The sequence below is a fragment of the Cyanistes caeruleus genome, chromosome 5 (assembly GCF_971803275.1).
Source record: "Cyanistes caeruleus chromosome 5, bCyaCae1.hap1.1, whole genome shotgun sequence".
NCBI lineage: Eukaryota > Metazoa > Chordata > Aves > Passeriformes > Paridae > Cyanistes > Cyanistes caeruleus.
In genome coordinates, this window is record NC_141705.1 from 56,930,695 (window position 1) to 56,957,488 (window position 26,794).

Consider the following 26,794-nt stretch of genomic DNA (forward strand, 5'->3'; position numbering starts at 1 on the left):
AGTTTTGCTCCCATTCCCTACCCCTCAAACAGTACTAACAAACATGAGGTTTCTGAAGAAAATTTCAGCATCCAGCCTTATTTACTTTGAAAAGCAAGAATCTGATGTGGAACAAAGCATTCATTAGAAACAGGACATCATGGGGAGCTGGACTGTTTTCACCCCACACTCTAGAAGTTTCTTAGTTTCTTTAAAGATGTACTGCCTAAATTCATTTTTTGCACACTCACGCTGTCCTCTGTCCTTCTGACAAAACACCCTCCATTATATTTGCCATTAACAGGTAGCACATGGGGGGAAAAAATGTTTTAAAAAAAAAGCCTTCCCTAGGAATCTCCAGTGCCAATATTGGAAAATGTGACTATAGACAAGAAATGTGTTGTTTTATTTTTATGTCGTGGTGTAAACTGGGGTAAAAGATTTCCCAGTGCCAGCGGGCTGGCTCATTGGAATAAACACAGTGGTCAGTGGCTTGAACCTCCTGTGGCCAAGTGTGTCATTAAAACCTGGTGGTCCCTGTGTAAGGTGAAACCACGGCCATATAAACACACACGCCATTTCCCACACATCCCAAGGAATGCTAGAACCTCCTACTTCCCCACGGAGTGATGCTGTTTTGTGGGCAGTGGAACCTGGGAAGCAAACGTTACAGGCTGCCTTTTGCTCCCCTTTAAAATTCAATCGCTCCCCAGGAATACTTCTGTGGCAGTGCAAATAACCAAATAAAGCATCAAAGATCACCTCCCCTACAAAAGTGACTGATCAAACTGAATCATACTGAATAAAAAATTTCTCTCCAAAGCATCTTTCTGGATAAACACTTTTCCATCAAAGAAACAGAACATTCAATATGAGACTCGTACCACTAACCCACAGAAACTCTTCATGCTTCTAATGTTAACTGTTACTTGGGATCAAGGCTGGAACACTCACATTGTCATAGGATCAAGACCAGGTTTAATCTAAGAGAAGCACACATCCTCATCAAACACTTTCTAAACCACAGAAATAGCAATGTACTGTGCAACAAAACTGAAAGCTGATGCAGCCCTAAGTAATCACTTCCAAAGGAAACCTAAGCTGAATTTTTTAACTGGCTAGCTGCTTGGTTATTACTGCCTTCAACTCTAAGATGTCACTCAACAGGCATTTATCAAATCAAGTACCATAGTCAAGAACTTTTATGTGGATAGGGGCATGGCTGAAATCTAGAAAAAGGAGTTCAGTCTTGCCAGGAATGGGCAGAATACTAAAAAAGGCAAGAAATAATCAAGAAAAGGAAATCAAACCAAAAGAAACTACAAAGAAAAAGCATAGCACGGAAATAAAGATACAGCTACATTGGCAGAGCTGTAGGAAGAGAGTTCAGCACACACTTTATCAGTTCTTTGTACACACAGACCTGGCCCCAAGAGATCCAGAGAAATCCATTTTCAGACTTAGAGTGAATAAAGATTGGGCAACATCCCCAGTGGCAACTTTCAGGTGACTTTCCTAGTGCTTATGAGGGCTGCCCTGGCTGGGAATCAGCTTTGCTCAGAAGAGCCTTTAATTTCACTCTGAATTCTGCCATGCAGTACCTGGTCTGATATGCTGCCTGCAGGATTAATTAATTTATTTAGGGTAATAATTTTGTATGTGGTCCATTTAGAGGCATTAATTGCAGCAAAAAAAGTGCCTTCCTTTGACTCTCCAGCAAGCCCAAAAGTGGCAGTTATCCAAGATGTATTTATGTGCTGATATATTTTAAGAATACTAATTATTTATTTTAGGATAGCTCTTTGTTTTAATTTTCCTAATTTGGAATGGTCCTTTTTTTTAATGTTTTAAAGCCAAATGCTGTCATAAGGCCCAAAATAATGTTGATTATGTATTTTAGAAGCTGCAGTGAGTACAAAGTCCACACTTAGATTTTGATTAGCTTCATTCCATGTTATATGTCAGAACAAAAACTCTTGCAAACATTGGCCTTATTGTATTGTAGGACCTATGCATAATTATTTGAAAACACAGAGAAAGTGGTGCACAGCAAAGCAACAAATAAAATACGAAGGAAAAAATATCAAGAGAAGTTTTAGATACTAGAAACAAAGCACTTTCTGTAGGACTGGCTTCTTTTAAATCCAATATATTTATAAGGGTACCCTGCTTCTTAAAAAAAAAAAAAAAAAAAAAAAAAAAAGAAGCTGTATATAAACTAGATAGCATACATAGCTGCTCTGTTTAGAAAACAGCAAAGTACCATGTAAAAAAGTCTCTGTTTAGTCAGCCCACCCACTATGAAAGAGAAAAAAAAGAAAAAAAAGCTGACATTTAGAAAACAGGATATACTGAACAGTTTTCACAATTGTACCCAGCAAATCTCATAGAACTTTTTGTGTAAATTCTACAGCACAGATCCAGTACAGTTACCACACAGTGAGAAATGAAAACTATCAAGAATAAAATTTAAAATAGACTTAGAAGCCCAACCTTCCTTTACAGCATGGCATTTAAAGAAATCATGAGTTAGCAGGGAAATAGGAAATCGAACAGTGTGAGGCAAACATCTAAACAGCCCCACCTTTTGGAAAAGTGATCTTTTCAGCCCTACTATAGATATGACAAAATATTGTTCCTGACAGACCAAAGGAGGGCTGAAAAGGCCCCTGCAAGTCCCCCAAAAAATACATATAAGCATGAGAAGAAAACCCAAATACTGTCAGATAAAATTTTCACACCACGGATTTGACTGTGTGTTTAGAAAAAACTCTAAACACAATGAGATGCGGATGCTAATTGGAAAATGAATGAATAATGAAAAGCAAATAATGCACAGAATTATCATGCAGGTCACTTTGGACATCCTTCTCACTGCCTGGTGCAGGGGCAGCTCCTGTGACACTGCTTGGGGGCAGCCTGGGTGTGCTGCAGGTGTGATGTCCGCTGTCAAATACCAAAGTGAATTATGTTGTGTTTTTGTGTGGTGGTGTGAAATCTCCCGACTGCAGGTACAGGTGGGTGACATTCAACCTCTGAAACCACATCAATACAGTTTCAGTCATTCAGGTTTCAGACTTTCAGCAGTCATGAAGCCTGTATTTACATACACACACACATGCAGGGGTGTATATATATATATATATATAGGCATAAATTTCTGGTTGAAAATACTGCAGTAGGGGGCACATTTATATTGTGGGAAAACAGTATAATAAGGAAATGTCATTCTTTACTGTGTTATTTGTTCTTGAGGACCAAGCCTACCTTTGTCTCTGCTTCTGGCTTGCCTACCTCCCTCCCTGAAATCCAGCAGGTCTTTTCCATCTCCCTCAGACCTATGAATGATAAAGAGCACAGGCAATAGATAAGGAACAACTTTAAACACTGCAGAAACATAAACAAAACTTTAACTGCAAACTGAGTGATTTTTATTTTTTTAAAAAAAAGAGCACACAGCCCAACAGAGCAATCCTATACTAAAAATTCCAACACAGAATTCCTGCAAAAGGCAAAATCCATTGCCAAGGAGTCTCCCCTTGAGTATTCACTGAGCCTTACTAAGCAGACAGCGGTTGAAGGGGATTCCATTAGGGCACTCACAGAATCAGCCCTTGTACAGATTTGTGTCAGTGCTGCATCTCAGGAACAGAGTAGTCTCAGAAACAGCGGCACACTGTCAACCCGGTGGCAGGCCAAGCAATTCAGCTCCTGACAGGTTAAAAAAGTGCTCATTGTCTGAGCAGCAAGTCAATGCAAGCCAGGAAAAACTTTCAGAGATTAGACCAGTGGCTAAACTTCAGAGAACAGAGGAAGTTATGCTGAGGAATCCACTGTTTTTTTTCTTCTTTTCTCCTTCCTGCCAGGGAAATGAAGGTTGGAGCTGCAGTGCAAGCTGGCAAGGAAAGCAAGAAAATGAAGGAAGCTTTCCTTTAGCTCCTTCTTATTCAATATTATAGTACATTCTCTCACCCAATTTCCTTGAATACTGCTGGAAGATAAAGAGTTACTCTGAAAGCAAATGTTTTCTCAGAGGTAAAGCATTTGACTCTTTCAAAACCACTAACTGCAGGATCATCCCTAGGAATAAGTCATGAAGGGTACTTTCAGTAAAAATGTGTTTCCTAAGTTTAAATCACCTTATTTTGGGGAATCTTAATTTCAAAATATAATCTCAATAATGATTAAAGGACTACATCCACAATTTTCATCAGTGTCTCTCCAAACTTGGAAAACATTTCATGTTTCTCTTGTTCATTGGATGGACATTTAGTTCTTGTATGTCCCACCCAATCACACAGTGAGATGCGTTACAAGTGACTGCATTCTATTAAAGGCTTTAAGTTGTAAAATGGTGCTGAATTATATCAACATTTCAGATGCACAGGCTGTCGATTACACAACAAAATACCACAGAATTTTTTAGAACAGTTAAAAACTGGAATTCTTTAATGTATGTTTAAACAAGTCTGACCACCGCTTTTTATATCCACTTGACCTAGAAGAAGCAATGGTTCTTTCATTAAAAATTGTTATTGAAAATCTTCAGAACTTTACTGAATTTAAATTTCTTTAGCTGAATTTTTATCATATTTGAGGACATGCACATTTGGAGTTGGTCTAAATGTGGCAGAACTGATTGCAAACAAAACTAATCCATTAATACGGCAATAAGTGCCACTGAATAGTGATATACAGGAAGAGAAGATAAGCAAATACATCCTTGTTTTTTTCCTGGAGTCCCAAAGACTGCATACTTGAGGAAAATTGAGGTCACTTTTTAGCTACTGGACAACCCCAGGTATGGAAAAGTGCTAAATTCATGTCCCTATCCACATCATTCACATGTTTTTTAGGCTCATGAAGCGCTCCTTGACAATACCGAAAGGGAGAGATAAGTTCTGTTCTTTGCCTATACCACATTTAGCACCACTATAGAAAGTGCTTAAAAAATTACATGTTTCTCTTGCATACTCTTCCAAATTTTATGGCTATTCCCTGCCTCTCTCTAAGCTCCACTGGGGCACTGCTATCTGCTGCCATATGTGTGCCAAATTGAAAGGAATGCGCAACTGTACTTGTATATATTGAATTAAATGGTGCAGTAATTGGAGTCTGGCAATTGGACTGATCAGGGTGGGTGACAGCAGGGGATATAAGTCAGAAACCCTACATTAACCTAAAACAGTGCCTCCAAAATGCCTTGCACAAAACCAGGTAAAGGTGCAATACCATTATCAATGAAAAGTGAAGGAGAATCTGTACACTCTGAAACCTGATAAAGTCTCAGTAAATGTAAGGACTATCATTCTGTATCTTTGTTAAATGTAGTTTTAAAAATATTTACTAAATGGCTAACCACGAGACTAAACAAAAGCATTACCACCATTGTAAATCAAGATCAAGGCAGTTTCATGCCAGGCAGGGAGGCAGCTGATAATTTAAGAAGAGTGCTACAGATATTATGAGAGGTGAGAGATGATGACGATCCCATTGCTGCTTTTTCTTGAGATGCTGAAAATGTATTTAATAGGGCAGGATCAAATGCTGATATCTACAATACGCCTCTTGCAAGTTTTGTTTTGGATTAAAACTCAGAAACCTAATTAAAACAATTTACTTTCACCCATTAGCCTTAATCCTTATGAATGGCTTACTGTCTTCTCTGGTTATTTTACCAAGAGGCACTTGAAAATGATGTCCTCCCTCTCCTGTCCTACTTTGCACTTGACCTTGAACCTTTGGCCATCTCCTGCGTGTTTATTCTGAGAAAGTATTTGGTATCCAGAAAATACTGGTGTATGTAGGTGATATTCAGACGGCTATTAAATGGCATTTTCAAAGAACAACAAAGATTTTCAGTGCACTGGTGTACCAGAGGCATAGCATCTAAAATATCTAATATCTAAATTTTTGTGCATTGCATAATTCCCATCAACTAGTGTAATGAACTTTGCTTGTTTAGTTTGTTTTTTTAAAAAAAAAACAGTAGATTCCCAACATTCTAAAAACATGGATTACTTTTCCAAGTAAGAATCAGGCCTATTATAATTTAATAGTTCAAAGAAACAAAGCTCTGCCAACTACAGAATGAAATTCCTAATTCTAAGCATTTACCTTTGAAACTGATAATTTTTCCAAAGTGTAAAATACTTACAAGTAAATTTGGAGCTCAAAAGAGAAAAATACAGAGAATTATAAAAGCATAGAATAAAAAGTTCCAAAACTGAGAACATCTGAACTGTAGCCTTTCAAAAAGACTGTTCACATTAGGAAGCTCATATAGAGACTAAGTTCCTCTCCACTGGCAAGCAATACAGAGTCTATCCAGCTGCTCTAAAGAAACAAAATATACTGAGAGGAGAAGAAATTCATACTCCTGGCAGGTATATGAACTGTTCTTTCTTTAACTGACTTACCCAGCCTCCTAGTCTACCATGGATGAAAACACCCATCTTTAAAGAGGCTTCCAACTAAATCAGCGGTAGCACAGTTACAGACATGAAAAGCAGAAAGAGGAGTCAGGTTGTTCGATATAACTCAATCTAGTGTGACCCACAGATTCCTTAGGGGAAGGAATTTATTCTAAAGAATTTTTATTCTAAAGAATAAAAAATTAAAGGCTTTGTCATGCCAGTGAAATGTTATTCCAAAAGACAATTTTCTATCCATCACAAATTATACCATATATTGGTGGAAGGGCTTTCCTGACAATATAATTTCACCTGCTTGCAGCAGAAAATAGTTTGGATTGTGAAAAAACAACTTTCCAATGCTGCTTTCTGGGTTTTTTGTTGGTTTTTTTTTCAGCAGCAACATTCAGGCTGTTTTTTGTCAAAGTTCCTGGACAGCTTTCAAAATCTACAAAGTGAGTACTCACTAAATCTCACCTAGGAACATGCAAAAGATGCAGCTGACTGGGCTTTATGACTCACTCGATGGTTCTATGTGTGTCAGCTGTGAGCAGCTTTGGAAAGATCAGTAATCCTTATACAGTAAGTTGCATTTCCAGCTTTTCAGAAAAACAAGACTCACTCTGGTAAAACTGAGAAAACCAGATGTTGAAAGAAATGTCCTTGAAAAAATCTAAAAACACAGAGAAAGCTAAATAAAAAACTAACCAAAAATATTACTGCTTCATACTTTCTTCATTATGAAGAGTTTTTATATCTTCTTACCATTCTGGAAAGACCAGCTCTGCCTGATGTGCTTTTGCCCTTGCAAGCCCTCACCACTCCTCAGCCCATCAGCCATCAGCTTGGTAGGATGCGCATTGTTCACTTGCATTTCTTTCTGATATTTCTCAGTTTTTAAACCTCTTTACAAAAGAGGTTTGCTTGACTTATTTTTTTCTCTGTGCTTGAAAAAACACCCAGCTAAAAAAAGAATATAAGTAAGTCTCCAGTTAAAAGCCACAGAATTCCTGAGGTTGGAAGGGATCTCCGGAGGACTTCCTGCTCAAGTAGGATCACCTAGAGCAGGTTGCCCAGGACCACATCTAGTTGGATTTTTAGGTATATCCGAAGGCAGAGACTCCACAACCTCCCTGGGCAAGTTGTGCCAGTGTTTGAGCATCCGACAGTAAAAAAAAAAACAAATAAAAAACCAAGCACAAAAACATCCAGCCCTCCCAACCCTGAACAATTAAATCCCTGAAACTGAAGCAAAAATAAAAAAAATACAAACCACACCACTATTTCAAAAGCAGATGATATATTATAATATTTCTTCCACTCAAAAAGGAAAAGGAAAAAAACTACAGACTCTGAGTGACTAAGCTTATGTAAATATGAGTACCTAGGTGCCTGCATATATGCTAGTTTCTCCTGTGTTTATTTAAGTATTTTAATAGGAAATGGTCCATTCAGATAGAGTAATTTATCCCCAGTGCTGTCCTAGGGCAGAAGAAAAACAAGACAAGAATATGTATCAGTACACATTTCAACACAGAAAGCAGCTTAAAAAACAGCTGCACACCGTATTTTCTTGAGAACAGAAACTAAATTCTGTCCAGCTGAAATATTATATATTTAGTCTAATAACTTATTCTATCTGATATATGAATTTATATTACCATACATTAATTTTAAAATATTTTTGTTAGGATTGGGAACAGAGATTATTTGATAAAACATCAAGTGCAATGTATACAATACTGTATGTAGAAACTGAATTGATATATTGCATTTTGAACAAAAGGATGAACAGAACCACAGTTTATGCTTGACACATTTTACTGAAGCATAGGAAAAGTGAAAAGAAAAATAGGTGAACTCCTGCTCTTAAAACACATGCCATTGTTTTCTTCAGTTTTTATACAGAGTAAGAGAAAACATAATTTTAAAGTCTCAGCTGACAGTTCACCATCAATGCTGTAAACCCAAGGTTCATATTTATTGAGCACAACATCAATTTCTCTGTTTCTTAAAATCTTTACTGCTTTGGTAGTTGTCCTCCTCCATCTTTTTGAAGGCCCTGAAATATGTGACTTTCCTGTGCTTTGAACAGGTTTGCACTTAGAAGATCTGAGAAAGATCACATTTCCTCAGTAGTGTCATTTCAGGGAGCTTGGCTGGAAGCTTTTCAGAAGAGAAAAGAAGGCACCCAATTCCCACTGTTTTTCTGTGACTCATAGTCTTAGGAAAACTTCACCTCTTTACACTTTCTTGCAATGACAATTTTATATACTCTGATTCTCTTCTTTATCTATTGCTGCAGATAGTCCTCATTATATGAACATCCACACTGATCTTCTGTGTCTTTGTGTCCAAAGGTTATAATAAATTTCACCTGTTCAAATCCAATTCTCTGACATTTGTTGTTGCCAAAAAAGTTCAAATCTCTTTTCAGCCAGTAATAATATTGGTGTCAGCTGCCAGGTCCTTTCCTTTGTGGCCTTTTGCCCATTTAAACTAATGGTGTCTTATTTGTTTTATGATTGTTTTTTTTCTAGTAGCTGCCCTTCTGTGAAGCCTTCTCTTGGCTTTGTAAGTCATACACCAATCTGGAGGACACCTGCTTTTTAGTACTTGCTGCCAGACCTATTTGAAAAGTCAAATCTCCACTAAGTACATCAAACACTCCGGTCTCACTAGATCAGAAACACTGTGAGTTGTTTAAGAATGTGGCTTGACATTATACATAATCTGGTCTAGCTGCAGGTGGCTGCCAAAAGGGGAAATCCTGCTCCCCCTACCCCCAGCCCGTGAGCTGAATGCTCTCTCCCTCTCTCCAGTTCCATTTGGAAGCAAAGATCCCGAGGCCCCTGGCTGAATCAGTTCAGTGAGCTGCTCCAATGGAAAAATCCTGTCTTCACCCACCAAGAAATGAGTGATGCTGGATGAGCTGACACCCTTGCAGCAGCAGGACCTGCTAGACCTGATGTAAGGGAGAATAAACCCAGAAGTGAAAGATACAGGAGCACCTTCTGGCAGAGAAAGAGGGTATTGATTAGGAAGGTTGATGCAATAGACAATGTTCTCAGCTTCGAAATTCCACACCAACTGCGGTATTCTTAGTCCGGGTAAGAGCTAAGTAGTTTCGAGATGAATTCTCAGAACACTTTTCTGCCTATTTGTAACTACTTCTCACAGATAGAGTTTTAGTCTCATGTATTGCAGAATAGTCTCAAAAGGACAGCTAGGGGAAATGAAGTGATCATCCCGTTATGAGACTGTAGAATACATTTGGCAAATTTCCATAGGGGAGATAAATGTCTACATACAAAAACAAAGATGAAGGCAATGAACAGAAAATATATTAAAAAGGCAAAGAAGAAAAAAGGAAGCAGTAAGTTATGTGAGGAAATTATACTGTCAGGGTCTGCATCTAGCTTTTCCTAATAAAAACAACTGATTCTAGATTTGGAAGAACTAATTCTAAATTAGGTGGAAAATCCATAGAATAGCTTTCATAGTGACTTTCATCTAAAGATCTGAAATTGGGAAGTGGGAAGTAACTGGGCTGCACAGATCACTTGTCTGCTTAGGGAATATTCATGCTCACATTCCAATGAGGAGAGATTAAACATCAACCAGAATGTGACACTCTCTAGAATATTCTGGGAGAACCAAAAATCAAACCCAAATCACTTGTCTCCTGAAGACCTACATAAATCCAAGCAATTATAGGATTGACAATAACGTACACATGACTAAATATGTCAGCATACTGACTGGTGAAGGGCAGAATGCCCAATTGTTTAGAAGGCATTCTCCAAAACAGTGACATCACTGATTTATATGTTACATATTATTAGTTCTAGTTTGGTCCAAGAAGATGCATATAACAATCTGTGCTACAGCAGACTTGTTCACCAAACTACTGTATGATATTAGTAGAGCAATTCAGTGAAGAAGGAAAGCAAGCCTCAAGGATGAAGAAACAGGCTAGAGCCCTGGCTGTTATTATAATAACTTAACCATTAGCCACTCTAAATTGTGTCAGAAATTCCAGCAAGCAAAGGCATCTTAGCTTAGCTTTCAGTGACATGGAAGTCAATGTTCCCATAAACTAAAAGATCAAAATCATTCAGATCTTATGACTAGCTAATAGAGAATCATGAGAAAACTCTGCCCTTTGACTCAAGAGCAAAACCAAGCTCTACGGGAAATGATGCTGATAGAATGGGAACCAACATGGAACAAACTGAGGAAGAACATTATGATTTTCTCTACTCTAAGGATGGTTCCAATGCAGCCTTGACAAAACTGAAAAATGGTTGACAAGATTTAAGTATAATGTATATCCCAAATGAGGAGAGATGCAATCCTCAAGTGGCATCTGGTAGCAATACCATAATGTAGCAAATACAATAACAGTAATAATAATTTACATTGCTATATACTCCCCTTCAAGGCATCTGAAACCAGCTACTGTCGGAGAACAGATGTGGGACCAAATGGCATGTGTCCAATATAGATGAAAAACCTGATTCCCGACTGCTACATTTACATGAGGGGAAAGAAAACAAAACAAAACAAAACAAAACAAAAAAAAACCCACCACCACCAAAAAACAAAACAAAACAAACAAAAATGAAATTATGAGAAAGTCTTTTAACTGTAATATTTATGTGAATGCAGGCAGACCCCAGTAACTTATACTAGGACTTCACTATCAAAAGCCTAAATTGAACAGAACAGTGAAGTTAAGCTTGCAGATCACCTACAACTTCTCTGAGTGGGTCTTTAGCTTGATTTAGGTGAGAATATCCCAAGAGCTACTCTAGCTTTTACCAGGTGTCAATCACTTCAGAAATCACTGTCAAGAATTTCAGAATGCAAATAACTTCTCCATGCCCTTCACAGCTTCAGTCACAGAAGGCAGGTGCAGTCATGATAATCTGGAAAGTATTTTCCTCAGGAAAAAATGCTCCCAAGGAAGCATCTAGAGCTACTGAATGTGTAACCACTTTATGTCACTGAAGCAGTTCTTAGTGACACAAGTCACTATGTGACTTTCAAGGGAAAAAGAAACCTACTGAAGAGAAAATTGTTGCTTTCAGTCAAAAAAGCCCAGAGTCAAGTTTACAACTTGCAATGCAGAACTCCTGGAGTACTAACACAATCCTCATAAGTCAAAAAAAAGAAGAGGCTGTCTTCACAGGAGAGAGAAAAACATCCCAAGTCTGTACCATTTGATTTATACTTCCAAAGGAAAGTTGAGCCAGTTCTAAGTGTAAACAGGGGTTGAGCTGATGTGCTGCTTTTCTCCTCTTCCATTCTGGGAAATGACTGTGGGTGATCCCTCTTCTTTCTTTACCTCCCACTGTCTCTTCCTCCTCCACCAGAAAAAGAAATTAAAGAAAAAAAAAAGGAGAAAAAAATCTGTTTGCCAGTAGCCAGTGTGAATACCAGCTGAAACACCTGCACACCAGACACATCCAGCTGTCCCTCTCCCCTGCCTCTTGCTGACAAGGCATCTGTGCTGCACACCACACACACCAGCTTGCTTGCTGTAGGTAAGGAGACTTTCAGGATTATTATTCCCACTGCTCTTGTACAGTTCTCTGTACCATCCCCCATAGCCTGCAGAGGGGAACTTCAGTGTACACAATGTACAGCAGCCCTGCAAGTATCCTTGGTATAACCCAAAGCAATGGCTTTTCGAATTCTCTTATACTACAATCACCACATCATTCTAGTCTGGGGTTACAGGGCAGCATGAAGTCAGAGCCCTCCTCTAGGCAGGAAATACAAACATTTATAAGGTTAAAACCAGGCCTAATCCTCTACTGCAGAACCCCCTCACTCCATTTGCACAAATTACTGTGCTTAGATAACAGCATCACATTTTTTCTTCCTGGTTGTGCAAGAATCAGGAATAAACTAAGCACAGCAGGAAGTTTTCCACCTTGAGAATTTGACCCTTATTTCAGACATCCCAGAAAACTGGATAGGAAGGATAAACTTCCAACCAGAGTCAAGCAAAAATTTCAAACCTCTGTGCCTTAAGATTATGAAACAGAACTTTATGAATAACTTCTTTCAGTTCTTGTCTAAAAGTAAAAGATTTTTAAAAACTATTTTCAGGGGTTTCATATGACAAGATACAAATGATATTTTGGAATTCATTAAAACAAAAGAATTGCTATACAAAGGAAAGATTGTTTAAAAAGGCAAAACTAAAATATATTATTTTTAAAATGCAAAATTAATATATCTAGCCTTTTTCACCTAAGTATTTTTCACCAAAGAATACACTGTATTTTCCTATGTATATAATCTTTCAAGTAATGCCCATACTTCATTTTCTCCAAAAAGAAACATTATATTTTCTCCAATAGTATTTATAAGTAAAAATGCCCTGAATTTTAAAACTGTGAAGTGAAACACTTGCAATATTCTGTCACTTAAATGACTTCTGTTTTGTGGGTTCTCAGCATTTACAGAAAGTGATGCCTCTGTGCAGAAATACATTTTAGGATCTTAACATTTGTCATCTAGATTTTAAAATTTTGGCTACAAGACTGCAAGTCAGTCATATTTTTATTTACATAAAATCTGTTAAATTTTATTTTTTCCCATTTTCCAAAATTTAGTGACAAAAAAATAGTCATTTTTATCCTGTCAGATATTTGATTGATTTTTAAATTTTCTTTTTCTACATGTTTCAATAATTTCACTAAATACTAGCAACAATTCTTGCTTTTCATTATGCTGAAATTATTGTTGCTGGAGCTGACCAAGATCAAACTGCAGAAGGACAGAATGAATCTGGAGTATCAGTTCCTAGCTCTGTATTTTTTCCCTCATTTTCTTGAATATTTAGTTGTTAAGAGGAGTGCTCACCATTTTCAGATAACAAAGAACATTTTTCAGAAAACAAACAAACAAAACCACTAGCAAAGTGTTTGTGATTAATTTTTAATGCTTCAGTGGGTTTCATACATGGCATGAGGAAGGATGTTAGTGCTGGGAAAGCAGAATTTCTAAATGCTTTTTAAAGACTGAAAAGCACTTTACAATTTCTTCTCTCAATACAGGTAGTGGTGGTAGTTTCATTTTTTAATACATCCATGTGAAGACAGCTAGCTGTCAGTAGGAAAATAGATATAGAGAATTTTAACCTGCCCTTAAAAGTCAACAAAATCATGTAAACTTAGTAGCAGTATTACCATAAAAAACCAGAAAATTTCAGTTTCTTCCCAATAAAGAATTTGTGGCTCTGCAGTTCTCTTGAGCAAAGACAAGGGCAGACTCCTAATTTAGCCCACAGTTTCATCCTTTTAATCAGATTTAGTGCTGTAACTGGTCTCAAGCAATGATGCTCAAATGTCCAAACCTGTTTTCCTCTACAGTTCTAGGCAATACATGAAGAAAAATAATGTTAGAAAGTCATATTAACATGAAGAAAAGTAGGAGATGGGAAAATGTAAACAATAAGCCCCGTAAAACTCCCAAACAAACCAGTACATTTTGAATTGCTCTTCAGTAACTGATGAAAAAAAACGTGTTATGAGGCAAATCCTTCACTGGGTCACTCACTGGGGAGACTGGTAAAAATAAATTGCACAGCTCTAATTTTCCTAGCAGCTTCCATGCTATTCTTTGAAACTGAGTAAGAAACCCTTGGCCTAATCCCAAGAGCCAATCTATAGTAAATAGTGCACACTTAATGCCTAAGTTCCTTTTTAGCACCATTCAGACAGTGACTTCAGCCACACAGCTTAGTCATAGCAGACATTTTTGTGGTGAAAGCATTAAACCCACATGCAGCTCTCTTTCTGTGGCCACTGGGGGTCATGCTCCTTTCCCATTAGCTGAATAAATCATAAAGTCTGCAGAGACCACACAAGAAGCAAGGCTAGCAAGCCACAGGCAGTGCCTACAGCCTGCTATTTCTTTTCAGAATTAAAAAAAAAAGGGGGAAGAAAAGAAAAACAGGAGAGAAACACAGCAAAACAGCCTAGCTTTAAGAAATTATTTGCTTTTTTTTTTTTAATTTGATCTCTTTGAAGTCCATAGAGATTTGTTTGTTTGTCTTTTAACCCAAGCAGCTACAGCAAAGAAGAAAAGCAGACAAAAATAAAAAGAGTGGCATGCAATTCTTTTGTCCTATGTTGCAACAGCAGAAGGTAAAAAATCCTGCTGGTCTGTTAAATAATAGAGGATGTCATATAATATAGAACTTTATCAGATACCCAGAGAAATCAAAATAGATGTTGATAAATAATATATAACATAAGATTGAACAAGGAATCAGAATAGTGCACAATACTTTTCACATCAAATGATTTATTCTGCCAATGGAAACAACAGTAACTGAGCAAGGTCTGGAAGTCTAGAGGTTGGTTCAAGTTCCCATCAATCAGAAAACAAGATAAGAAGGAATTTTAAACATAGCCATTAGCATGCAACTAATGAACATGGAGAAGATATGCACAGCTCATTATGCTAAGGAGTGTTTCTTTAAAATGTACCAAACCCCGAAATACTTTAAAAAGTGCACTGAACTTTAGCAGGACTTTACATAAGAGCTTGATTGGCAACTCGAACATGCCCTGCTTCTCAAAGCCCCCCGGTGGGGCGGGCAGGGGGAGCGGCTGGGAGAGCAGCTTTTCAAACCAGGTTCTGTTCCATGATCCCGTCTAGATCATTTGGACATGCAGTGTTTAGAAAATAACATTTACATGCTTCACTGTCTACATGCTGAAAAACTGTGCTGAGCAGGGAGGACAGCTGAATCAGGGATTGCTGGGTCTATTTACACACTGTCAGCTGAACCTTTGTTCCCTATCCTATTTTGGGTTGGCATTTTTGGTGCAGTCGAGGGTATTTTTAAGCACAATAAAAAACCCAAAAAACACCAGTGAAGAAAAATGTAAAAACAAACCTAAAAAGCTGAAGGACAACCAAAGGAAAAAAAGAAAAAAATAAATAAATAAAAGAAAGTAAGCTAGGGTCAGATAGGCTTAGCCCAGAGTTTAGAAAGCTCTTTCAATCAGCTCTACCAGTAATCCTATATCCTTACCTGCAATATAACTTACTCTTTAGCTATTATAGTCCTCCTGAGCAAAGACAGATAATCATGTTGAATTGTGACAAATTATACGGTGGTTTTGAGATGTGAGCAAGCACTCACAGGGGAGTAGGGCAAGACCACTTAAACCCATTTCATTTGTGACTTAATATTGTGGGTTAAAACTTATGTGACCTTTGCCAAAGACATCTCATATATGTGCAGGAGAAAAATCAAATCCCAAGTCTCAAAAGATTCCTAGCAATAAGATATACAGTTTCTGACAGGTCACCCAAGGCACAGCCTGAATTTTATCATGGAATTCTTACTGATGGATTAAGTACCACTTTAACCAGAATAACAACAAATAGAAATCCCTCAGTGGAAAAATGTAGAACTGTGTAAAATTTAAGATTTCACTCATTCCAGTGGAACAGCCAGCTTTTAACATCTTTATACATGTGTTTTCCTCACCAACAAAAGACATTCTTAGAGCTCATACAGCGTATTGTCCCTGAAACTGGAGTGCTCAAAAGATCTCCAGTACTTGAGATTTCAAATTGATGGAGCTACCAAGAGAAGCTGCATGAAGCACAGCTTACTCTATAAGCCAATTTTTTAACCTTTTCCTTAGGCAGAATTTGTGTTGATCTCACTAGGAGATTTGCTCAAGTGAGGACAACAATACTAGACTCCACTAGCAGCAAGAACCAAGGATACCACTTCAATGATTCTAAAATTAAAACCATATAAAAATATACTTGTTTTGTCCAAATGTGTATGAACATTAGCAACATAGAGCATTTCATAGGCCTGCTTCATACAAGGACAGCTACAGATTCAAATGTGGCTACTTTCAAAGCACCCTCACTTTTAATGAATAAACACAATGCAAACATTGTGAGACCAAATTCTCTCCCCATAATCTGGCATGGGTACATGCTCTCTAGAACCTGGCATGAGTCCAGGGTAGGGTAATGCAATATGTGTAAGGGAAGGGAAGAAAGGCAAGGAGAAGGCAGCCTTAAAGGTTCAGGTGAGGGACAAAAGGCCAATCTTCCCCTCTCACTTTCCCCCTCTGCCTGCTGTCCTAATCAAAGCAAATTGACTCCAATTCTGCCACTCCCAGAATACAGAAATGTTCATATATTTTTGCCCTTCTGAAGAAAAAAAGGAGATAGGGAAATGGTTTAATCCTTAAATAATTTGTGATATCAGCAACATAGCATCAGGCCTCTTCCTCAGGATGAGAAAATTATATAGGGTTACATTATAGAACCAGAAAAAGGACACTGATTTCCATTGCATACCATTATTTCTAGCCTTGAAATGAACCTAAGATTCAGGATGTTTAAATGAAAGAATAGTATCTGACAACCTATTCTGCACTGGTGGCTTTTGTACCAGTGAGTACCAGCAACAGCAAAACCCAAATCACAGAAATCCTAAGAGTCAGAAGCTTTCCTGAGCAAATACAGGGGTCTTCCACCTTCACTGGGCAAATTCCAGGAACAGCACAAGAGCATAAGTCACATCTTTATGTAAATCAACCCACACAATACAATTCATAAAAAATGCAAGCACCTCCCATGCCAGTAAAGGCTTAGAGAGAGCTGGAGCTGCACTACTTGGAGAAGAGAAGGCTCAGAGAGTGTGGGGATGTGTTTTACCTATGTATATCTAAATACCTGCTGGGAGGGGGCACAGAAGATGAATCAAGGCTCTTTCTATTGGTGTCCTGTGAGAGGACAATGCAAGATGTTCCCTCAACTTCAGGTTTAACTGTGAGGGTGACCAAGCATGGGCACAGGCTGAGAGCCTGTGGAGTCACTTCCTTGGAGATACTCAGAAGATGTCTGGAAAGGGTCCTGCCTAACTGGCTCCAGGTGCTCTTGCTTGAGCCCTGGCTTGGAACAGGTGCCCTCCAGAGGCTCCTTCCAGCATCAGTTATTCTGTGATTATGTTGACTTAAAAACCTCTGAAACTGACAAATTTCAAGGTTGAATCTGTGGCACTTTCAGGCCACAAATTCTAGGCAAAACTGTAGTTTTTGTCTGAACTGTACTGAAGAGTATGAAAGAGTGCACTTGTTGCATGACTTGGATAAGTCAGCCACCAGAGGTTCATGCTTTCTGTATTTCTAAACAAGAGATTATCAGAGTGTGTATTTATTACAACAGATTGTGAAAAGTTTACACTGCAATAGGACTTCAATATAAGAAGTATGTTTCTCACTCTATAACTCTGTATTATACGTGACTAGGTGTGCACTAAATTTCAAGTGCTCTGGACTACTACCTCATCACTATTTTCAACATGCACAAGCACACACGTAAAATATAGCCCTCCTTCCAGAAAAGTTCTTCCAAAAACCCAAAGGTAAAGCTAGGGGTGTGGTTATGATGAGATAGTGCCAGCCACTCCTGTTTTAAAGATATCTTGTGATATCCAAGGAACATCTCTTGCTAACCAGCTTCTCTATTGTGCATATTGAGTAATTACTTTTTTGCCACCTTCTTCTCCATCTTCACTGTTCATCATCATCATCATCATCATCATCATCATCATCATCATCATCATCATCATCATAATAACAATAATAATAATAATAATAATAATTTTTTTTTCATCTTACTTTTGATGATTTCAGGATTTTACTAACTGGTGAGTTGATAAATTTAGGAAAACTGTTAGAAGTATGCTACTCACAATACTTTAAGTATGTTCACAAGTTAAAGGTGTACTCTTTCATTATTGCATAACTATTTAGAATTGATAGGCAATGTCCACACATCATGTGCACAGTACTTCCACTTTAAAAAGAAATTACTGGGGACATAATGAGAACTTAAAACTGTGAGGTGACATTTGCCTACATCCCATCAGTTAAGATTAAACCTTAATATTTATTATCACAACAAGTGATTGCTTTATAGTCTTGAATCCAAACATTACTGTGGCTATACAAAGAGGCTCATACTTTGGTATGCAACAGTAGATTAAGACTTGTTAAAAGAAAACTAAATTTGGCTACGTTAGATAGTTTTCAAAAAGTGTGTTTCAAGATAAAGTGTTAAATTCTTTAAAAATGGTCCTTCAAAAATGCATTACAATTGGATTCATTCTGTTTCTAAGAACACTGCTGTAGACCAGATTCAGACACTGTTGTTCAAAAGTAAAAGGTATTTATAATATTCCTAATTTGGAAAATGCTTATACTAGAACTGCTTATTGACAGGACAATAGATTGTTCTTTTTAAATGCCAAAATTAAAATACTGTGTCAGTTAGTCAAATATTTTGCTAGGGAAAAAATACACTAAATAAGCCATCACCCTGAAATGATTGTAAGAATTTCTATTGGAGTAAGACACACTTATCTAACTCTTTATTTATCAGTGGGGGTAATTCTACAAACTTAAGAGAAAGTTTCTGCTCTGTCTTACTATGAATTGTTGCTGCTGAAATCCCTCTCCTGTTTAAAATCACTTTATTTAGAATGATGTACATTTTGAGCATTGGAATATATTTGTAAACCTGGTAGTTACCGTAACAAGATGAGGTTTACATGTCTGTCCACATCAGCACCATGTACTCAAGATGGATTTCAGCTGCCAAAAAGGTCAATCCAAACTGCTTGCACAAACCTGTCTTTATGCTCCTGTTTATTATGCTCCCATGTAGTCGATGTCTCGTGCACTAAAACAGTGCAGCCATATGTCAACATCTCTCTGGTGGTTCCCAATGTTCTAAACAAGAGCAAGGGTGCACTGAACCTCCCATGTAAACTTTATACAACAGATTCAGCAGAACTGTAATTATTTACAAAATGATGGCATGAGAAATCTCTGGATTTATATCTCACTTTAAAATAACAGGGATTGTGTCCACATAATTCTTAAGTTCATGGTAGGTTTCTAATTTACTTTCTCATTTTTGGTATGATAAGACACAATTCAGCATTCTTTAAAAATCAATGTCAGTAAATTTTTTAAATTATTAATATCTTTCTAAAACAGCACTTCTCTCTCTCGCTGGTTTTCCTCTATTTTTTTTTTTCTTTTAATAAAGGCACTATATTTCATTACAGATGAACCTGTATGTTGAGTTACTGGCACTACACAACACTTGCATCTTGGATTCTGGCTTTCCCTGGATAGAAAGGAATAAGTAAAAAAGGAAAGCACAGAATTCCCTCTGAATGAAGCTGAAGAGGATAACTGCAAAGCATCATTTGTAGGTAAATTTCACCAAACTCCACTTCTGAGCTTCTATCAAAGCCTGACATATTTTTCACTATGTCAGGTCCTCAGCTGGCAGACAAATGACTGTGGTTTTGCCACTGTTCTTTGCAAACAAATGGAACAGGACAGCAGAGAAAGTCAGGCTTACCTGAAAGTAAGTGCACTCTGGGATTCTGACCCCAGCTCTACAGGACTATTGCTCACCAGTCCTCCCTTAAATTTGTGTCCATCTTCCTGCTTACTTTTACATTCTTTTAAACACTTCTCCTCTCCCCTCAAACAGTACATGTACAATGAATCAAGCTGCTTCTGTAAGATCAGATTAAGTGACTAAGTAAATATGACACCTTGGTTTTTAACTTAGTAGCCACAATGTTTATGAACATTTGCATTGACTGCTTTTTAGTTGCTTTGACATTTTCATATGCAATTAATGTTCACTAAGGTATTCCTACATAGTGCATATTGAATTACCTTTGCTTCACATAGAAAAGCATGCCGTTGTTTTTGTTGCAAAGCTAATATATAATGTTATAATTAATACAGTGTTGCTTGTCTTAGGATCTCCAATGATTGAATATAATGAAGTATTTATTATTTCTAGTTCAGGACAAGCAAACAGTGTTAAATGGCTTCTCCAGAACCCAGGGCTTTTGGTCTTCTGCTCTAGCCACTCTTACTACAGTTTGTTATTTCTCTATGCTGGTGGGCCTCTTGCCTGTGTTTAAGACAGTTAAATAATGTAATTAAACAATTAAGATGATTGTCCTTAAATGATCAATTAAGACAGAATTCTAAACATGCTTCCTCATTTGGAATTTAGCCTACCTTCTATCTCCCTCTGTGTATGAGAGACAAGGCAGCTAGGCTAAATTCCGAAATCACTGCACTTCTTATGTAGTTTATTCTAAGCTTACATGAGCGCTATGTGGTGAGTGCTCCTTTTTTAGGGAAAACTTAACATCTACACAGCCAATCAATGCAGCCAGCAGCTGCATGGATTTAACACGAAGAAAAGACAATTTTTACTTCTTTTGTGTACCACATATATATCTTACTTTCTTCATTATCTGGCTGATGTAGCAAGTAAGTTCTAGAGTTGCAATGGAAGTCCATGTTAAACATCTGAAGTTTGCTGAAGTAACCTTCACACACTTAATTAGAAGATTTTTTGTTAATTATACTGGAACTGGAACATAAAACCAAAGCCAGTGATAGCACGTTTGTCACAACTCTATTTAAATAATTACCAGGCAGAACTGAGCTGATGGAAATAGAGATGCTACAGAGACTTTGTCATATGTAAATAAAACTGGCCTGCCTAAAACATGCTTCATCTCTAAATGTAGATATTGTAATTTAATTTGAAAGGAACAATATTTAAATAAAAGATTACCCACTTAAACAAGTTTTCTCTCCAAGCCTCCCTCTCAGTTTTAAGTCACTCTATTTAGATTCTTTGCAGAACTGGTGTCTTCCTTTACTACTTTCAATCTGTATCATAAACATTCAGCATTATTACAAACATCATGGTATCAAACTCCAGATAGTATGATGTTTTAGGGGAAAAAATTAGACTATTTAAAGTGATTATAACTTTCCATTTGATAGTTTAACATTCTACAATCATTACTGAGTCTGGAAGCACTGTTAACCTGTTCTGGTGAGACAAACATGTCTTTTCTAATGTTTACTGAGATATTGTAAATTACTTAACATACAGCAGAGTAAGTTTTTCTCAGTTAATCTAGATCTGATCCCTGAGGGGCTATTTATTACATATGTATACAACCTGTCTGTAGAAGTGAAGTTAATGTAATATGACACAAGTAGCACACGTTGTTTAAATGTGTTCCAGAAAGTTAGCAAATTTAGTTAAAAGAATACTTACATGCTCTTCTGCCTGGAAAACAATGAGAAAAAGGGTTCTAAATATTAAACACTGCTGTTCACTGTAGGTGGCCAATTAATACACTGTATCCAAGCTGGAACAAATCCTTCAAATATATACATAAAGCATATAATCTCTTATCTGCTTAGGCATGATCAAATTTTTAACAAATCCTAGTAACTTCAAACACAGCTTTAATGGGATGTAGTACTAAAACATGCAAAGTAAAGAAGAGAGTTTTTAAGAACATAATCTGTTTTAGAATGTTTCAAGAGAATTGCTTTGAAATGCAATTATAATCTTAACCCATGAGTAAATGTGTGTCATCTTGCAGAATCAAGTTACATGAATTAATATATAGAAAAAGATACCCTCTTGTTCCTAACATCTATCACAAATTGAAAACGAAGCTTTACATCTCAAGATACAGAAGTATCTCGAGATGGTTCTAAAGGGTAGCTATGTTTAACACAGGAGCACATTTATGGCTACAAGTTTGGTCCCTGTAAAAGTTTTATTTGATGATGAGAGCATTTACTTGAGAGAGAATCCTAACAGGATTTTACAACTATTCTGTGCCCTGATAAATAGTTGGAATATATTTTAAGAGCATCTATCTGACTTTTGCATCTTTATCTCACTAAAATTAACATAACACATCTTTTTCTCAGGGTGCAAAAAGCTCAGAGTGGGAGTCCCCAGACAGTCACAGCTTTCCCATACACGTAGAGTGAAGACACTTATTCCAAAGGCTGTGCTTCCAGTTTCCTTCTTGTATGCAGAAAATAAGTTTTTCACACTGTTTTGGTGACTTTTTGTTCTGGTTTATAGTTCACTAGTCTGCATGACTGAAAAATGAGACATAGTTTGAAAACAGCAATATAGGTTTAGAATTGGTTCAATTACTTCGAAGACAAAGTGCAAACTGTTTCAGGTCACAGAATCTAGAATCATTTAAGTTGGAAAAGACCTTTAAGATGGTCAGTATGTTCTGTACAGAGAGGAACAACTCAGCCTAGCTGCTTCTCATTCTGAGACAAAAATTAGCACCTGGTAATTCAAATTTCCCTTCTTTTCCCAAAACATGTTGGGATTCCTGATTAAGAAAAGAAATACACTGTATGCTTGAGATGCAAGCCATGTAAGCAAATACAGTAAGCAAACCTTTAGACTATTTACAGACCACCCTGTTAAAGAATGTCAGTAAATATCTCTGTGAAGATGCTCTTTACAGTGCTTTGATGTTAAAAGTCCAAAAGCAGTGGATTTTGCCGTATATGGTAATGGTGCAAGGTGTGATTTTGATTTTTGTTCTGTGAACAGTCACAGACTCAAAAAAAGATGCAGAATATAATTGAAAATTCAGGTGGAATTTAGAAAATAATGAAAAGGCTATTCAGCTTCCACCATATATAATCAAACTCTAAAAGTTTTCATTTTTAAGTCCTGAGTGCCTTCATTACTGCTTTCATGCCTGCCTCTGAAAACATGAGCTACCACACAGCTGAGCAGCTCATGAGATCTTAATTCCTGCCTAACCGTGAGATCCTGAGGATCTCTGGCCAGTTTGTAGACATTTATGATGAGCTTCAAAAACCAGTGCAATAGTAACGACAGCTTCTGTTTTTTTAAGACATGGCAAAGGGTTAGATTACCACTGCTTTTTATTTCTAGTCTAGCACTTGCAGAATCCACTATACTCTGCCTAAAAAGATTCAGATCCTTTGCAAAGCAAATTATCACTGCAGCCTGGAAAAGAAATGGACATGTATGTATGAAGAGCAGGTAGAATCATTGTGCAGAAGCTGTACTGGGAAAATCAAGGTTTGAAGGTTTCTGTTCCATGACTAGAACAAAACAGGAAAAGGTGTGGAACTGGAGTTTTGTCTCATGCTTCAAAAACGGTATTAATAATTTGTAGGGAAAAAAATTGTCAGCCCATAAACAGATGATTCTAGCACTAGTGAGCTCCTGGGTCTCTTGCTGCTAGAGGGAAGGCTTCATCACTAAGTCTGACAACACTGTCCATACCTGCTCCAAGGAATTCATCTGTAGTAGTAGTCAAGACTCAAGGGAAGGGTTAGTGTCCCTTTATTCCTCTGACACAATTATGGCTTCTACTAATCACAGCAGAGGAAAAGTTTGAGTCCTCTGTAATAGAAGAAGGACTATGTAGCTTCCAAGCCCCATGTGTAACATCTTAATTGTTTTGGAGGTTGTCATGGCCACTGGAAGATTTAAAGAAAAACAATAACAAAACAATCCCAAACAAAACCAACAAAACCACAACAAGCCAAACATCAAAGAAACCTACTGAAACTTATATTATTCTTGAAGTTATGCTGGGAGAGGGACTTCAGCTGCTCTAACAGAACCAAGTGCTCACCTCTCAAACATCTTACGGCAGGAATTCAACATGCACCTCTGCCTTCACCCCTCTCCACTGAATAACTAGATGCTTAGTGGCTCTGGTGCCTTCCAAGGCCTTTCTCTTTCTATAAATAATATTAGTGTTTCAAGTCTACTGTGCCACAAGCACAAGATGAGAATGGCAGAATGGAGTCGTGAGCGCCAGCCCTTAGTGTGAAGTGACATTGCTTGTACCTTTGTATCTGTGTTTTCAGAAAAATAGAATATGCTGTTTAGATTTGTAAATGCCAAGCTAACATTTACTATACATTCCCCAGTTTTTGCAGTACTTGAAGGTCTTTCCTAGTGAATAGCATCCTGAGTAGGAGAGGAATAAGAACTTAAATTGAAGCCAGTTGTTTCCTCTTAAAATTAATAAGAAAGCTGTTTTCATTTTTTTGTTTGCTAGAAAGATTATATTAATTCTTCCACTTTTACTATACAACATGCTGATTTGAACTATATTTACTACAAACCTGATTTATGTAGCTTTCTATATCTACGATAGCTCTTGTTCTAAAGGAAATAACAGGGATGTCAAGTACCCAAACAGAAGTAATTCCTTTTGTAGTCAGTATAAAGCAAGGGAAAACAAAGAACTCTGCTGTAATCTGTACTAGTTTGGAAATGCCTCTAAAATGCATACAAGACTAAAGATTCCAAAACAGGATCTTGATACAAATCCCAGTGAGTTTAACTGAAAGACCCTCCACACCAAACAGGCCAAATTCATCAGTTCTGAAACAAGTCCTAGTATCTTTACAGTGTTTTGAATGTTCTCCTCCATGTTCACAGGAGATGACAAATATATTCAAGTACAACATTTATATTTATTTGAACATTTATTCCTGGTCCCAGTAAAGTCACTGCAAATTCTACTAACCTGGAGAATGTATTTATGTGAAAACCTTTCTCCATAGCTTCAGCACTATAATCATTGAAGTTTATGAGTTAACATTTTCTTAAACTGTTTGACTAATGACTAAATCTTTTTATCAATGACATATACAACAGAAGTCATTTTATTAAAATATTCCTAAATTATATGTCTGGTTCCCTTTGAAGAATTAAAAATAAAATATAAGTATTTATATGTTTTTTTTTTAGACACAGAGGCACTAAAGAACAGGGAAAAGGCAATTTTCTCAGTACTGCACAACAACCTAGGAACAGGTTAATAGGGCACAACAAACTGTTGCAATCGTCTTGTCTGATCTCATGAACAGCATTGGTCAAGGACTCTCTAGAGTTTAAATAAATAAATCTGTTTTAAAACAGAACATATCTTCTAGAAATAAATGGATGGAAGTAAGAAATCAAGAGTAATTCAAAGATGTTCAGTGACTGTCCTGTTCTTGCACTGCTCCAAAGGTTACTTACCTTCTCTCCTCAAAATAACACTTCAGTTGAAGTCAAAATTTTTCTAGATAAGCTATTAGTTGTCCTGACTTCTAACTTTACCTTCTAGAATGAAGTGCTCTTTATTAGAAGATTTCTGTTCTATATATACATACTTCTGTGGATGAAAATAAAAGAATAGGATTTCAATTTTCTGTCTGATTGGCAGTAAGCCAGTCACTATGATCCCCAAGAATACCCCCCACAACTACTGCTAAGTATAGTTTTACATTCACTTTTGAAAATAATGCTTCATTCATATTATTTTTATATAAAATTACAGAAAGCACAACGTATCTTTACAACAAATTAATTCAAATTGTATTGTAGTTACAAGGGAATTAAAAAATAAAAAAAGGCATCTTGCCTCAGAGTTTTTGTGAACCTTTGTCTTCATCAATTTGTTTTCCTGATATTTAGCCAAACTCCTAGGATTCACCTATATAGAGATTTAAATTTATACATTAGCTATTTTTTTAAACTATATGAACAATGTAAATCTTTCTTTCTCTTTTAAGAAAACAAGAAAAAAATCTTTCAGTACTCAGTTGTGCTAATGCATATTCCCACAAAACCCCTGAAAATTATACACAAATCTCTGGCCTATACAGGTTAGTGTATGACATGAAACTAAGTTGCGTCACTGAAACTTCTATTCCAGCCTCTCTCATCCTATTAGACATGGCTAGAGATAGACCATTAAGTCTGACAAATTTCTATTTGAATAACAGCCATCTCTTTTTTTTTTTTTTTAATAAATTTTCTGAAGTGCTCTCCAGCTCAGGGAAAGAAAAAAAAACAAAAACAGAGGAAACAACAAACATCCAAGAACTTAACTTACAATTTACTTCAAGAAATCCAATACATACATTTTCTGAATAATCATTTTTTGTGTAATGTCACAGTTACAAGCACTTTTGCTTATAAAGGTATAGATGGTCCATTGATAGCAAAGCTAGGAAAAGAAGGTTTTAAATATAAGAAGACTGGTGCCTAGGTTTGGTTGGTGCATTGCCAGCACTTTAGACTCTTAACACTATAGAGACTATTTAAAGATACTTATTTAGAGTACACACTCACCTTACTTAAATCACATTACAATTACACTTAAGTTGCCTTCCATACTGAGAAAAAGATTAATAAAGGTGAAAAAAAGATAATGTTTCTCTAGTTTGCCTCTGCAGGCCTAGATGATACTAAGATGCTTTAGATAGAACCAAGCACTCCAGCTAAATAACTGGTAAGATATTAATTTTATCAAAATCTACATGCACTAAATGATTTGAAACTTCACCCTTCAGAACAAGTATCTAGGTCCTTACTGTTTTGTTTTTCTTCATTTTCATTTTCTAAGAGTAATAAAGATCTCGGGGTAGGGCATTTCCTTTGGATTAATGACTGGCTGGGGTTAA

The 26,794-nt window shown here is 36.8% G+C and overlaps 1 protein-coding gene across 16 annotated transcripts in view; it reads right to left on the reverse strand.

Annotated features, from left to right (window-relative positions):
* Positions 1–26,794, reverse strand: part of LOC147653144 (uncharacterized) — a 161,224-nt gene that overhangs the window by 63,546 nt on the left and 70,884 nt on the right. For 15 of the 16 annotated variants that reach the window (XM_086889321.1, XM_086889318.1, XM_086889311.1 and 12 more), the window contains one exon: positions 3,247–3,317. In XM_086889321.1, coding sequence (XP_086745447.1) covers positions 3,247–3,317 — 71 coding nt within the window. Of the gene's footprint in view, positions 1–3,246; positions 3,318–25,445; positions 25,470–26,794 lie in introns of those variants that run through there. The other variant, XM_086889317.1, reaches the window with a different exon arrangement.